Here is a 13,155-nt window from a genome sequence, read left to right on the forward strand (position 1 = left end):
ATCCCAGAGACAAAAAGCCAAATAGAAGAAAGCTCCCAAATGTCCATGCCTTTTCAGACACAGTGAATTAAGGAATACACCCTTTCCCATCCCTGTTTTGCATATAACTTTCACCTCTAATGACGTTTAGCAGAGTACTAAGGAAGAACTGAAGCAGGACCTTTGGATTTGGAGCTTCGAAACAAGAATAAAATCAGACAACGGTGTACCAGAGGGGGACAGAGGACATTCTGCCTGTCCCCTTCTCACCCTCAGCTTGATATAGAAGGCTTTCTCTGTCACATGGTGAAGGGGGAAAGCTTCTGCTGCACAGTCTCCCATTCATGATCACAGCTACATCCTCTTCTCATTAAAACAATCCGCAATCACCCATTTGCAAAGATAAATTTCTCCCGTCTAAGTTCCAGAGACAAGGGGGTAACTGGCTTACTCTCTTCCACACCAAGAGATTAAGTGAACTAATCAAAGCAAATCTAACTTCTCTTCAGAGGAGACAGAATATTTGCTCCTATTTGACTCTTCCCATTCTGCCACGGGTTTTGCAATAAAGCAATTCCTTCCAGCATCCTCAGCCTGTGCTTACTCTGCAAGGGAAACTCCATTTAAATCAGTGCCACACAGTCAAGAGCATGGGAACACACAGCCTCTTCTCCACTGCATTCAGCAGCAGCCAAGTAAAGTAGGCATAATTTGTCTCTTTTCCAGTATTAACAAGCATGTCCCCATCCTACATTTGGCTGCCTTTCTCCACAGTTCCTCCCCTTGCATCTGATTACAGCAACCCAACCAGTTGGACTGGATTCCCCTTTTCAAGGTGCTGCACCTTCTTTATCCGCAGCTAGGAACGTTTTTTCCCTTTTCTGTGCCTTTCCCAGAGCCCTGGCAAACAATGTCTCCCCAGGGACTGTATGACATAAGGCTACGCTAGCAATGCAGAGTGCTCAGCCCCTGCTTCTGCGATCAGTTTACAATTAATCCATGAGTGCACACACACAAATAACGCAGCCTGACACCAAGGGGAGAGCCCAGGACCTCAGTGCCAAAGCACAGAGGCTCTGCCGCTTAACCTAAAGAGGCCCCTCTCTGCTGTAAGAGACAGGTTGTTTTACTGACTTGAACTAGCCACCGAAATGGGATATAATCCTCATCTCCAAACCAGGGTATTGACATGAGTTCACAGGGTTACAATCACACACAGGCATCCCTGTGCTCTGCAAACGTAGGACCGAATTCACTAGTCAATGAGGCTCTTTTGCAGAACGGCTTGCAAGGAGATGGAGATGATTCATCTAGGGAGAAGCAATTTTCCCCTCCCTCCCCAGCCATCTTCTCCTGGTCCTGATGAAGGGATTTGTTGGAGACCCAGGACCTGGGTGAGAATAGAAGGGATGAAGCAGACAGGCACCTGGTATCCATAAGATATACTAGCCCACCCCACAAAATTCCTAAACATCTCTGCTGCCAAGCTGCTCCTTGTCAGCAATTAGCAACTAGCCCCTAGGATCTGTTCCTTTTTGCTTTCACCACCGTAGTTAAACAATTAAACTTGAAATAAGAGAAGAGTCCTGGGAAGACTGCTGAGGAAGGCAAGCTGGCAGCCTGGTGACAAGAAGCACCCCTGAGCAGGAGCCATTGCTCCTGCACCTTGGCACCTAGCATGGGGTCAGCTCCTGGGTAAAGACGTGTCTATAGGTGGGGGTCTGTGGAGAGTTGGGATGGGGTTCAGCTGCCCAAACACCAGTGTCCTGTGTTGTGGGGTATCCTGCAAAGTCTAGAGCTGCCACTCCAAGGGTGACAGTTATCTGCGAGTCCTGCATCATATCTGCCGTGATAGGAGAGGTAGGTAATGAGGCCATGAGGTAGATAATGCATACGTCCACACTATCATCCTCTTACCCTTCAAAACAAGCTGGCTGGATCCAAACCGTGTATTTGGCATGGTTCCAGGCCAGGCTAATGTCCAAATTGTGTCTGAACAATATCTAGAAGAGTGCTACTGGCCCAGGCCAAAATCATGCCAGGGAGTGTGCTGACAATTTCATAGTGTGGATGAGCAAGTCCCAGTACCTGGGAACACTCAGATGTGCTGTATAAATTACTAGCAGAAGATGTAGCCCACAGGGTGAGCTGAATCACTGTCTGGGCTCCCCTGACTTGTCTACATCTCATTTGGCTATAACGGAAGCTGAGACGCTCGGATCACCTGGAGACACTGAAGCTTAGGTGTCTTAATCTACAAGTTCAACCCCAGCTTCATTGTCAACTTATTAACCTCGGTGTCAGCATGATAGCACTGAGCATTAAGGTAGAGCAAAATGCTTTTATGTTTTTTAAATTAATGGGAGGAATTTTTGGCTTGCAGAACACAGCAGAAAGAGAGGCCAAGAGGCAGCACGTCAAGGCATCTGCCCTGGGTGCAACACAGAATAAAAGCAACTAGAATAAAACAGAAAAATTAACAGAGAGATGTTAACCCTTTCACAGTTTAACCATCAAAAGGGTTTCAACTGAAAGACAGCAGCACAATTCCTCTTTTATATGTATCTGGATAGCATTTGGGTAAAGGAGTTGGTGAAGGAAATTCATTGCAAATGCCTCCAGCAGGATCAAAGCCTGGAAATACTCATGCATGGGAACAGCCATGTAAGACAAGCAGTCTGCTGCCACTACACACCCCCACTGCTTCCACTCTGTGCAGCAATAATACTTTGTGGAGCTGAGCGCAATCTGAGACAGCCAAAAAATTGTAGAGGGTCCCATCGCGCGTCTTGGATACTGCAGGTGACAGCACAGCCACCCCTATGCCCTTTGGGGCTGCCCAGCAGCGCAGAAACAGAGAAATGAAATCCCTTCAGGACAACTAGTTCATTGTTTCTCAACCTGTGTTTTATGGACCACAACAGCCTGGGAGACATCAAAGATGGAAAAAAATAACTAAATGAAAATGCACATACATAGTCCCTGAATGCATGCAAATAAAATCAGGAAGAATAAAATAAGCAATGAGCATCCGAAGTTTAATCTAATCTTTATTTGGCTGTAAAGGAAAACCACTGTGGCAATGCCGCACAAGGCAACCTGTTCTGCTTTCCCAGAAGGTTGGATGGTCCTTCAGTGTAAAAAGGTTCAGAAACACTGAGCTAGTTCATCTCCTGCTGCAAGGCTGGATCCACTCTACCTAAATCATTGCTGACAAGTGTTTGTCTAACCTGTTCTCAAAAGACTCCAGTGATGGAGATTCCACCCCTAAACCCCAGCAAGCTATTCCGGCAGTGGATTATCTGTAGCATTGGATTTTGCTGCTGTCTAAATTGTGCCTCCATCATTGCAATTCAAGCCCATGTTTTCTTGTCCTATCCAATGTGAACACAGAGATCAGATCATTCCCTTCCTGTTTTCAGACATCTTTTGTGTCACTGGAAAGATGTTATTATGTCTTTTCTCCATCTTCCCTACTTACTGTAGGGATTGTTTTCATATTTTCTGGACCTGAGACTGTTCTCACAAGTCAGTGTTCTCAGAAGTATCTCCAATTGGTCCTCGGTTTTCTCAAAATGCAGGGACCAGAACTGGGGATGGCTCTGCCTTTCAGACAGCCCTTTGGGATATTCCCCTTTATTACAATTATAAGACACTGTCAGCTTATATTCAGTTTGTGATCCACCATAATTCCCAGCAATTTTTTATGTGGAACTGCTGCATACTTGGGTTTTCTCAGATCTGCAGTTTTTGTAAATGTCATTCTTACATGCAGCACTTCTCACTTGTCCTTATCAAACTGCAGATCATTTCATTCTGATTTCTAATCTCCAAAGTTCATGAAATCTCTCCAAGCCTGGTATCATCTGCAGATGAGTATGTATTTTCCATTCCATCATCCAGATATTACTGAAAACGCTTAACAGTTCTGGACTTAGGACAGACTTCAGCCTTCCAGTTTCACAATAAAGCATTTACAACTACACTGAATACACATTCCCAGCCATACAAACCCACCCTTCGGCAGTTTCATCTATTCCATACTTCCTGAGAGCACTTTGAGTAGGTCATGTGAATCAATGTAAAAACTCCTGCCCAGGGCACTGTGATTTCTTGACACAGTTTCTCTCAAACTCAGAGTGCTCTAGGCTTTGCATACCAGATACTATAATGCCACAGGCTTTGAAGGGAGTTAAGAGCAGCTTTTGTGCTTTCTGCACCCTTTTCGTTGGTATGATGGATGACAAGTGCAAGGAAAATTAGCTCTGAAGGAGCGTGATGAGAGCTACTGATCTAGTGTCATATGAAGGGTCAGAAATTTAACCTTTCAGGAGATGATTCAGCATTCTCATGTGTGTTTGGAGGAAGGTTGTTGCCAGATTCTGGCTCTTTCAGTGGGGGTTCTAATGAAAACATTTTTGCCCTTTTGCCGGTATATCCCATGGGCATTTTAAAACATCCAACAATTTTCAAGAGACAGGTTTTAGGTCTGTCAGTTACTAACGATCATGCTAAAAGGTGGTTTTTGAACAATAATCATTCAATTATTTTGTTTTCTTGGTGTCCATGAAATTCCTTATTATCAAAACGCGTGCATGTCAACAAGTTATGGAAAGCGTATTTCCTATAAAGATTAATAATCCTTATGAGTTTAAAATCAAAAGACTTGTCTGTAAAGACCAGTTCATATGCAAAAAATATCCACGAGTGGCCTATTAGGCATACAGAATAAGCATCATAGTTCAAATAAAGTTACTGTGCAAATACTCTTTATCAAAAAGTGCTGATAAGGAGCATCATTTCCATATTTCTGTTTAGACTGTGTATCATACGTGACCACATAACTGGTTCTTTGGTTCCATTTATAAAGATGTGCACAGGGCTCAACCATACAGTTATTACTGAGCCATATTAATACATTCAGCTGAATTCACTCATTTATTGCAATAAAGTCCCTGAATCTGTATTCCTGTTTGCATAGGAGACTGAGTAGATTACGGCTGCTTTCCCATAATGGATTTTGCTGTATAAAAGAGAAAGCACAATGCAATATTTAAGGGGTGAGCTTAGGACTAGGGCAAATCTTGTGCCACTGCATGCTCTGGGTAGGTCAATTAGAGTTGTATTCCTTTCAAGCAGCCAGCTATGACTCCCTTCATAGGCTATGGAAAGAAATAGGCATCTCTAGAGGGCTGATCTTTCATCCTACATTAAATGAGATGAAATACCCTCTGGAAGTACTGCTTTCTCTCTGTTGACTCTACAAGAGCCTGTGATGACCAGACCAGCCAGGCTTAAATATTATGTTTCAGACATACACACCCGGCCAGAGAAACCGCACACCGAATGCCTAACTTGCAGTCATTTGTGGTTGGGGCAGACAAATCCTATCTCATGTCTTTCTGTGCCTCCTTTTTTTCATCTGCAAAACAGGGTGACAGCAGTTTCCTGTCTCATGTTGGAGCTGTGAAGATAATGACAGTAAGAAATTGTGAGGTGCTCAATGATTACAGTATTAGGAGCCATATGTGTGCACTTGGTAGATAACATGTCATTTATTACAGGTTTCAAAGACCTGCTAGCGGGCAATGGAAATCTAAACATTCAGTATCTTCTCTGAAGACTTCACAGATTCTTCCCAAGGTTTCTTATCCCATTTCAGAGCATTCTGATGATGGAATATGATTTCCCAAGTTCAGAACTTACAGAATGTGGGCACTGAGGGAATCTACACCTTTACCTTCCTCAAAAGTAGAGCAGTTACAGCTAACTTTCACATCCGGAAAATGAACCCCTTTTTCAAAATAGGATAGGTTTTACATTCCCATTATAGCAATCTCTTGATCAGTTCAGAAATCTAGCTGTGTTTAAATATATATTTAAAGAGAAAAATTTACCCATTTTCCAAGCAGGGCTCTTCTTTCTTCAAATACCTATAAAACATACACACACAAATAAAATTGTATATTTAAAGGGAATTCAATATGTCCTAAGAAAAACACAGATTGAGAAACAATCTACAAAATACAAACAGAATCACTGAATGGCAGAGCTTGGAAGAAACCTGTGGAGATCCTTTAGTCCAAACTCCCTGCTAGGGTCAACTAAAGCAGGTTGCTCAGGGCCATGTTCATGGGTTTTGAATATCTTCTTGGATGGAGACTCCACAACCTCTGCGGCAACTTGTCACAGTGTGTGACCACCCTCACAGTAAGAACATTTTTTCTTATGTTTAAATGGAATTTCCTGTATTTCAATTTGTGGCTATCACCTCTTGTCTTTTCACTGGATGCCACCAAGAACAGTCTGGCTCTGTCTTCTTTATGTCCTTCCATCAGATATCTATACACATTGATAAGGTCCTCCATGAACATCTCTTCTCTAGGCTGAACAACCTCAGATCTCTCAACCCTTCCCTATACATCAGATTCTCCAATTCCTTAATAATTTTTGTGGCCTTAAACTGGCTTTGTTACAGTAAGTCTATGTCTGTCTTGTACTGGGGAGCCCAGAAACGGACACAGCATTCCACATCTGTCCTCACCAGTGCTGAGTAGAGGGGAAGAATCACCTCCCTTGACCTGCCACCTATACTCTTCCTAATGTAGCCCAGGATGATGATGGCCTTCTTTGCTGGCTCGTTGTCAACAAGGAATTCACCAGGACCTCCAGGTCATTCTCTCCCAAGCTGCTTTCCAGATAGTTAGTCATTTCTCCAGATGTCAAGGTTAATCACTGGAACAACATGCTCAGGGATATGGTAGACTCCCCATCACTGGAGGTTTTCAAGGCACAATTGGACAGGAGGCTAGATAATCTCATCTAGGCTCCCTTTCCCACGAAAGGTTGGACCAGATGATCTTTTCAGGTCCCTTCCAACCTGGGCTGTTCTATGATTCTGTGATTTATGAGAGCACAAACATCTGGTCTATCAACTACTCCTCCCAATTCTGTATTGTCTGCAAACTTGCTGAGGGTGCACTCTGCCCCATCATCCAAGTTGTTAACGAAGATTTTAAATGATCCTGGCCGCAGTCAACCCCTGGCATACTCCACTAGTGACTGGCCTCCAGCTGAACTTCGTGCTGCTGATCACAGTCCTCTGAGTCAGTTTTCAATCCACCTCACTCTCCATTCGTACTTCATCAGCTTGTCTATGAGGATGTTATGGTAGACAATATTGAAAGCCTTATTAAAGTCTGAAAATCAATCAGTTTTCCTGGACCACTCTTCTCTCCAGGACCACATCCCATGTGATTCTTTCACATAAGTCCCTTAAGAGGTCAAAGTCTCCTCTCCTGAAGTCCAGGGTTGTGATCCTGCTATTTGTCTTGCTCTTTCCTCTCGGTATCCTGAACTCCATCATCTCCTGGTCACTGCCGCCAACATTGTCCCTGACCTTCACATCCCCAACCAGTCCTTCTTTCTTTGTAAGTATGAGGTCCAGCAGAGCATCTTCCCTTGTTGGTTCCTTGATGACCTGTGTCAGGAAGTTATCATCAATGCACCCCTGAAACCTCCTGGGTTGCACATGCCCTGCTCTGTTGCCCTTCCAGCAGATATCAGGGCAGTTACAGTTCCCCATGAGCATCAAGGCCTGTGAACATAAGGCTTCTTCCAGTTGTCTAAGGAAGGCCTCATTTACTTCTTCCTCATCTTCCTCAACTCTACAGATTGCTTCCTGTGGAAGGTTCCTCTCACTGAAGAAGACTCCCTAAAGTTCAAGGGCTATGTGTGTACGACTGTGAAGGACAGCTCTGCAGACTGGCTGCAATGTGCTACCTCTCATCTCCAGCTCCCTTCTTTGCAGCTGGTGCACACACGCTGTGCCAACATAGCGCTCTATTCTCTTGGGCATACAGTGATGCATCGTGTCTCATGTGCTTTGGTAAGACCAGAAGCTGGGCTTCCCACCTCTTTATTTTAGAAATTTCAGATCTCCTGAGTTGGAGACATTGGGTGCCTGAAATCTCCTAGAATGGATAAAACATGGGTAGCTATCACATAGCCCTGGTGATGGCTTCAATCTTAACGCAGCAAGACCATTAGGAGTAAGATAGTAAGACCAGTCTTTGTTCCCTGGCCACTTTACAGTGACAACTAACAAGAAGGATGATCAGTATTAAAATACAGCGGAGGATTTATGATGTTGACCTTTATCCATAGGGAGCTAGACCTGCAAGCACTAGCATGTGGCTTCCCACTACCACAAAAACTGCCTTCTATACTCAGGATTGTGACCTGGGAAGTGAGGAAATGCTGTAGATTATTTTTCCAGAAGACAGATCAAAGTGGAAAAAGCCCAGCTTATAACTGCACATAAAAACAGCTATTAACCACGACTAGGAAAACATGCTTGATCATTATAAACTCCAAACATGTTATTGCTATGACAGCCTGCAAAGAAGGTTCCTGCAGAGAAAGACATTATCAGTGCTGATGTCTGGTACAGCAGCTGACAGCATAAGCTCTGTCTCTCTCAGCAGGAGTGTCTCTTGCGAGGGGTGGAAAATGACATTTCTTTTATTGGTATGTTGACAGTTATTATTTGCTTTATTTGCATGTGGGACACTTGGCAAAGTGAAAAAAAAAAAACCTAACAAGCTGAACTTGGAAAAGGATTTGCTACAAGAAAGTGATGAATAGTTAAAGATCTAAGTTTTGGGTTGGATAATTCAAGTGAAGCAGGGAGCTATTTATATAACTGAAAGCAATGTTAATGGTCTTTGATCAAAGAAAGACACATATTTGCTTTCAGCATTCTTGGAGATACATCTGAGCCTACTCTGTCAGAAAGTTCTGCCTACTCCAGGCACTTGGAAGTATTAATTAGCAACAGAATGGCCCAAAATTGGTATAATCATCCACTGCCTTAATCAAGCCCATGTTTACTGTCCTCTCCTCCAAGGCCTTGGAGTTATACCTATAGTGTGCCTAAGCTGGCTGGCTTTGGACGCAGCCTGAGGCCCAGGTTGCTCCTGAGATCTGCCATCTCACATCCATGTCTTCAGGTGATTTTAAACAAGGTCAAGTTCAAGGCTGTCTGGCAAATCCCTCCACCCTTTGCTGCAAATGCCACTGGGGGCTCTTCTACCCCACACCTGAATTACTGCCCAGCAGAAGGCAAATCATCTCCCGACTTCCAGTCCTTCCTTAAAGGCAGCACAGCCCTGGACTCAGCAGGACTGACACTGAAGTCTGCCCGGTTTTGCTGTGGGCGAGCAGGCTGCCCCGTCTCCTGCCTTTACTTCATCCTTAACTGTAGCACAACCTTGGCATATCTAAGACTCCACCTCTGGTTTTCTGACCATGAATGCTGCATAAATCGAGGTTTCCTAATTCTGGCTTCTTGACTTTGATCTCTCCCTGATGGTGATCCTGGCTTTAAAACAATCAATCATGACTGCCCATGTCCCAGTAGTAATGCCCTGGATAGTCTTTTCTGTTCTAAGAGCTGCTGTAAGGGCAGAAAACCATAGATGGAGGCAGCAGGACTTGGGATGTACAATAGGCAGGAGAGAGCTGGGTCCTACCAACAATGCAGACAAGTGTACTCTTGAGCATGTTTGAAAATCCAGGGAAATCTACAGGAACTACTAATGGAGTACCCCCAGGATTACCCAAAATTAGACAGGTCGCAAATTTATGCTACTAACTGTTCTTGGGTCTGCTCCTAACAATGGTTTAGACGGAGCTTAAATGCTACTGCCTTGGATCAGCTCTGAATTCCCACCACTCCTGCCCCTCATTGCCTGTTCTACTAACAAGTACATTTCTTAGGCATCTTTTCTCTTTATGCCTTCATCTTCTCACTGTTTTCACATACCTTCCATCTATAAATTCTTTTCTCTCTTCATGCTTTCTCTTAACTCAAGAGTGCAGAAATGAACAGAGATATGATTGTATGAAAATGGCGCCTTCTCACTCACTAGCTTCCTATATATCAATTGGATTATCTCCTGATTTAACTGTCAGCAATATTTTTGTTGCAACTATTTTTTTTTCTGCTAACACTGCAGAGCAGTATAGTGATATACAAAAAGGAGTTCCAGACAGGTCAACGCTTTAAAACCTGCATCAGAAACAAGCAAACACTTTTTATCATGAACTTCATCACTGACCACAGGTCTGGGAGATTACAGTGGGTTCTTTCTTAGCTGGAACATCATTAAGCATTGGAGTACACAAGAATCCAATACGAGCTCCTAAAAGTTTTGCTGCAGCCCAATGCAACATCAGACTGCCTAAGGAGTAGAGGAGTAAGAAGGTAGGAAAGGGTGGTTTTACCCACATACTTATTTCTAGTTAGATCATACTTTATTGCACAGTGATGTGCATCTGTAAAAATATATTTTAAAGGGTGTAGGAAACAGACATTAAAATGATTCAAAGACTGGAGAATATGCCAGATTGAAAGGACTTCAAAGAGCTCAATCTGTTTAGTTTATCAAAAAAAGTTCAAGTGTTGGCTTGAAGCAGGGTAAAAGTCCTTCCACAAGGGAAAAAAAATGGTTACAGAAAAGTTTAATAAGCTAGCAGGGGAAGATTTAAATGACGGAAGCTAATGCTAGAGGTATTCAGACAGGAGACAAGGTTTCATCTTTTCATGGTATAGGGGATTAATCATGAGAAAATTATTAGGGAATTGATGACATTTTCATTTCTTGATAACCCCAAAGGAAGTCTGGATACCTTCGTGGAAGATATATTTTAGCCAAATTCTAGTTACTGAGATCAAGACTGGGAGAACTGTGTGAAACAAGAGGGCCCAAGAAACCCAGGAAGCCAGACTTCATAATGTAATGACCCACTCTGGATTAAATTCTATGCATCATCTACAGAAAATTAAACTGAATTCTGAGGGAGGAATATGCTCCTAGCGATACATGAGCCAAAACCCCCTCGGTTATGTTAGCAGATCCCAGATATAGTATACAGAGTGGGAGGTTAGGAAGTGCATCTTGTTATTTATAAATTGAGTGCATCACTTCAGTTTCCAAAATATCAAGCTAGCCTCATCACTGCCAGATTTAGCAGAGAAGCCAGAGCATGGGACTAAGGTCTCTCCTACAAGCCGAGATGGAGCACATCAGCCACTCGGAAACCTACACTGACACTCAGTTTGCTCTGGAGTTAAAATAAAGTCTTCTGGAGCAGAGAAAAGAATAATTTGGCAACTTTCACTAACAATTGAATACATTTTTTTTTTGTTTAAAAACAACTGATTTGGTAAGATAAAAATACTTGAACTAAATACTTGTATGCTTTAAGCAATGTACATTAGAACTTTCAGTTTTTACATAACGTTAGTTTTTATATACATGTATACATAATAAAGACTGTATGTGTGTTTGATATATACATACTTCTAATAGTAAACAAAATCTTTAAGTTCTTATTCCATGACTCGTGACCTACACAGGCAAAAACATAAGTTAAATTTCTCTAGGTCTTGAGAATTTGTGAAGTGAACCTGAGAATTTCTTTTGGGATTTGAGAATATTCAAAACCTGACTGGACAAGATCCTGAGCAAATGCTCTAGTGGACTTTGCCTTGAGGGGTTGGACTAGATGTTGTCCAGAAGTCCCTTCCAACCTCAACAATTCTGTGATTCTATGAATTTGACCCATTTGCACAGAACTTGCCTTGTCATTCATGAGTTGATGGTTCAGTGGAGTCCATGTGCTCATCTTGGTCTGTAGCTTGGGGCCATCCACGTTTCTAGGAGGTGCAAATGCCATAGATACAGGATATGGTGGGTCCTCTCACGTCTTGTCAGCACCAATAGCTACAACAATTGAACAGAACAAAGACCAACATTCTCTCTGTGCTCTCCATTACAGTATGTTAGTGAAAAGCAAATAATTTTAAGAAGGAATCCAATGATTTCATAGCATAGCAATGATACAAGTAAAATTATCTGAAAGTCAGTTAGGGTAAGGCCTTTTATTTTATGTACCCACAGTAACTGTGACAGTAAAAGGCCAGATTTCCTGATGGAACCTCTGTGCATGAATGTCATATAAATAATTAATAATTAAGCAGGTCTTCCCCATCACAAATGTTATTGAATATGCCTTTGATTTTTGCTGCATGAATGATCACAAGGGTATTTGCAGTGAGCTAGAAAGTACACAACATTTCTCTTTCCAGTTGTTGGCACTGAAAATTGGACATAACTTGTGCATCTACTTAAGTGACGCTAGCTAGGTTTTTACTGATTTTGAGGGGCGTATAATGCCAAGTCTCAAAGGGCCAATTTGTTTCTGTAATACTTAGCTGAAAGAATGAAATCCAGAATGGTTCAGAATTGACTGAAATCTCTCAGGGTCCTGTGTTTAGGCAGATTGGTTTTGACGGTTTGGGCTGACTGTGCTGCTCTTCTAAGCAAAAATTTCTACGTTAAGTAAATTGGATATTTAACAAAATTTTCCCTTCCCTTTTGTGACACCACGTAACTGGACTTTGTTCAGACAAAGTCATTTCTTCATAAATTCTTGCCCAAACATAGGAAAAGCTTTTTTCCTTCATCTTCTATCCTGCAGCTGGATTCAGTAATGTCATTGCTCACCTCAGGCATTCAATTTCCAGACTGGAAGCTTAAGTTGCAGCAGCCTGAAAACCAAGTAATTTCTTTACCACATTAAAAAAATATCTCAGTTCCCTGCATATAGTTATTAGGCAATTTTTCTGTAAACACTTCGCATCGTTTTAAAGCTTCATGGTGGCAAGATGAATAATAGTACTTTTGGAACAAAAGAAAAGCCAAATCCACTAAGTAACTGCAATATTGTGTTGCCAGCCTACCCTGAACCCAAGCACCTCAAAACCCACCCAGCAAAAGGACCTTTCTAGCTAATACAGGCTCACAAGACACATCTTCGTGAAAGCCCAGTCCCCCATTCCCAGACAAAATTCCTGTCTATATCAATGGAAGATTAATCTTCAAAACCCACTGCAGGATCTGTCTGGACATATCACCTTTTTGATTAGTTTTTCCTCCCTTTCTTTTCTAAGTTACTAGGAATCAAAGAAGTAGAAAGAAAAAAAAGAAAAATCTGTTATATCTTTCTCTCTGCATCTAGTGATGTAATATGGTTCGTGGTTAGGAAATAAGTTCATTACAAGAGTCTGAGCTCTTTCTCTCTTTTTTTTTGCTAGAGATCCTTAAATAA

General features: G+C 42.3%; 1 protein-coding gene across 1 annotated transcript in view; it reads right to left on the reverse strand.

Annotated features, from left to right (window-relative positions):
• FBXO16 (F-box protein 16) overlaps nt 1-11,764 on the reverse strand; it is a 30,049-nt gene extending 18,285 nt beyond the window's left edge. Inside the window, exons 1-2 of the mRNA XM_009585792.1 lie at nt 11,626-11,764; nt 5,877-5,912 (exon numbers count right to left, since the gene is read on the reverse strand). Coding sequence (XP_009584087.1) covers nt 5,877-5,912; nt 11,626-11,721 — 132 coding nt within the window. The 5' untranslated portion in view covers nt 11,722-11,764. The remainder of the gene's footprint in view (nt 1-5,876; nt 5,913-11,625) is intronic.
• Between the last annotated feature and the right edge of the window lie 1,391 nt (nt 11,765-13,155).

This window comes from Fulmarus glacialis, unplaced genomic scaffold (genome assembly GCF_000690835.1).
Source record: "Fulmarus glacialis isolate BGI_N327 unplaced genomic scaffold, ASM69083v1 scaffold749, whole genome shotgun sequence".
NCBI classification, from domain to species: Eukaryota; Metazoa; Chordata; class Aves; order Procellariiformes; family Procellariidae; genus Fulmarus; species Fulmarus glacialis.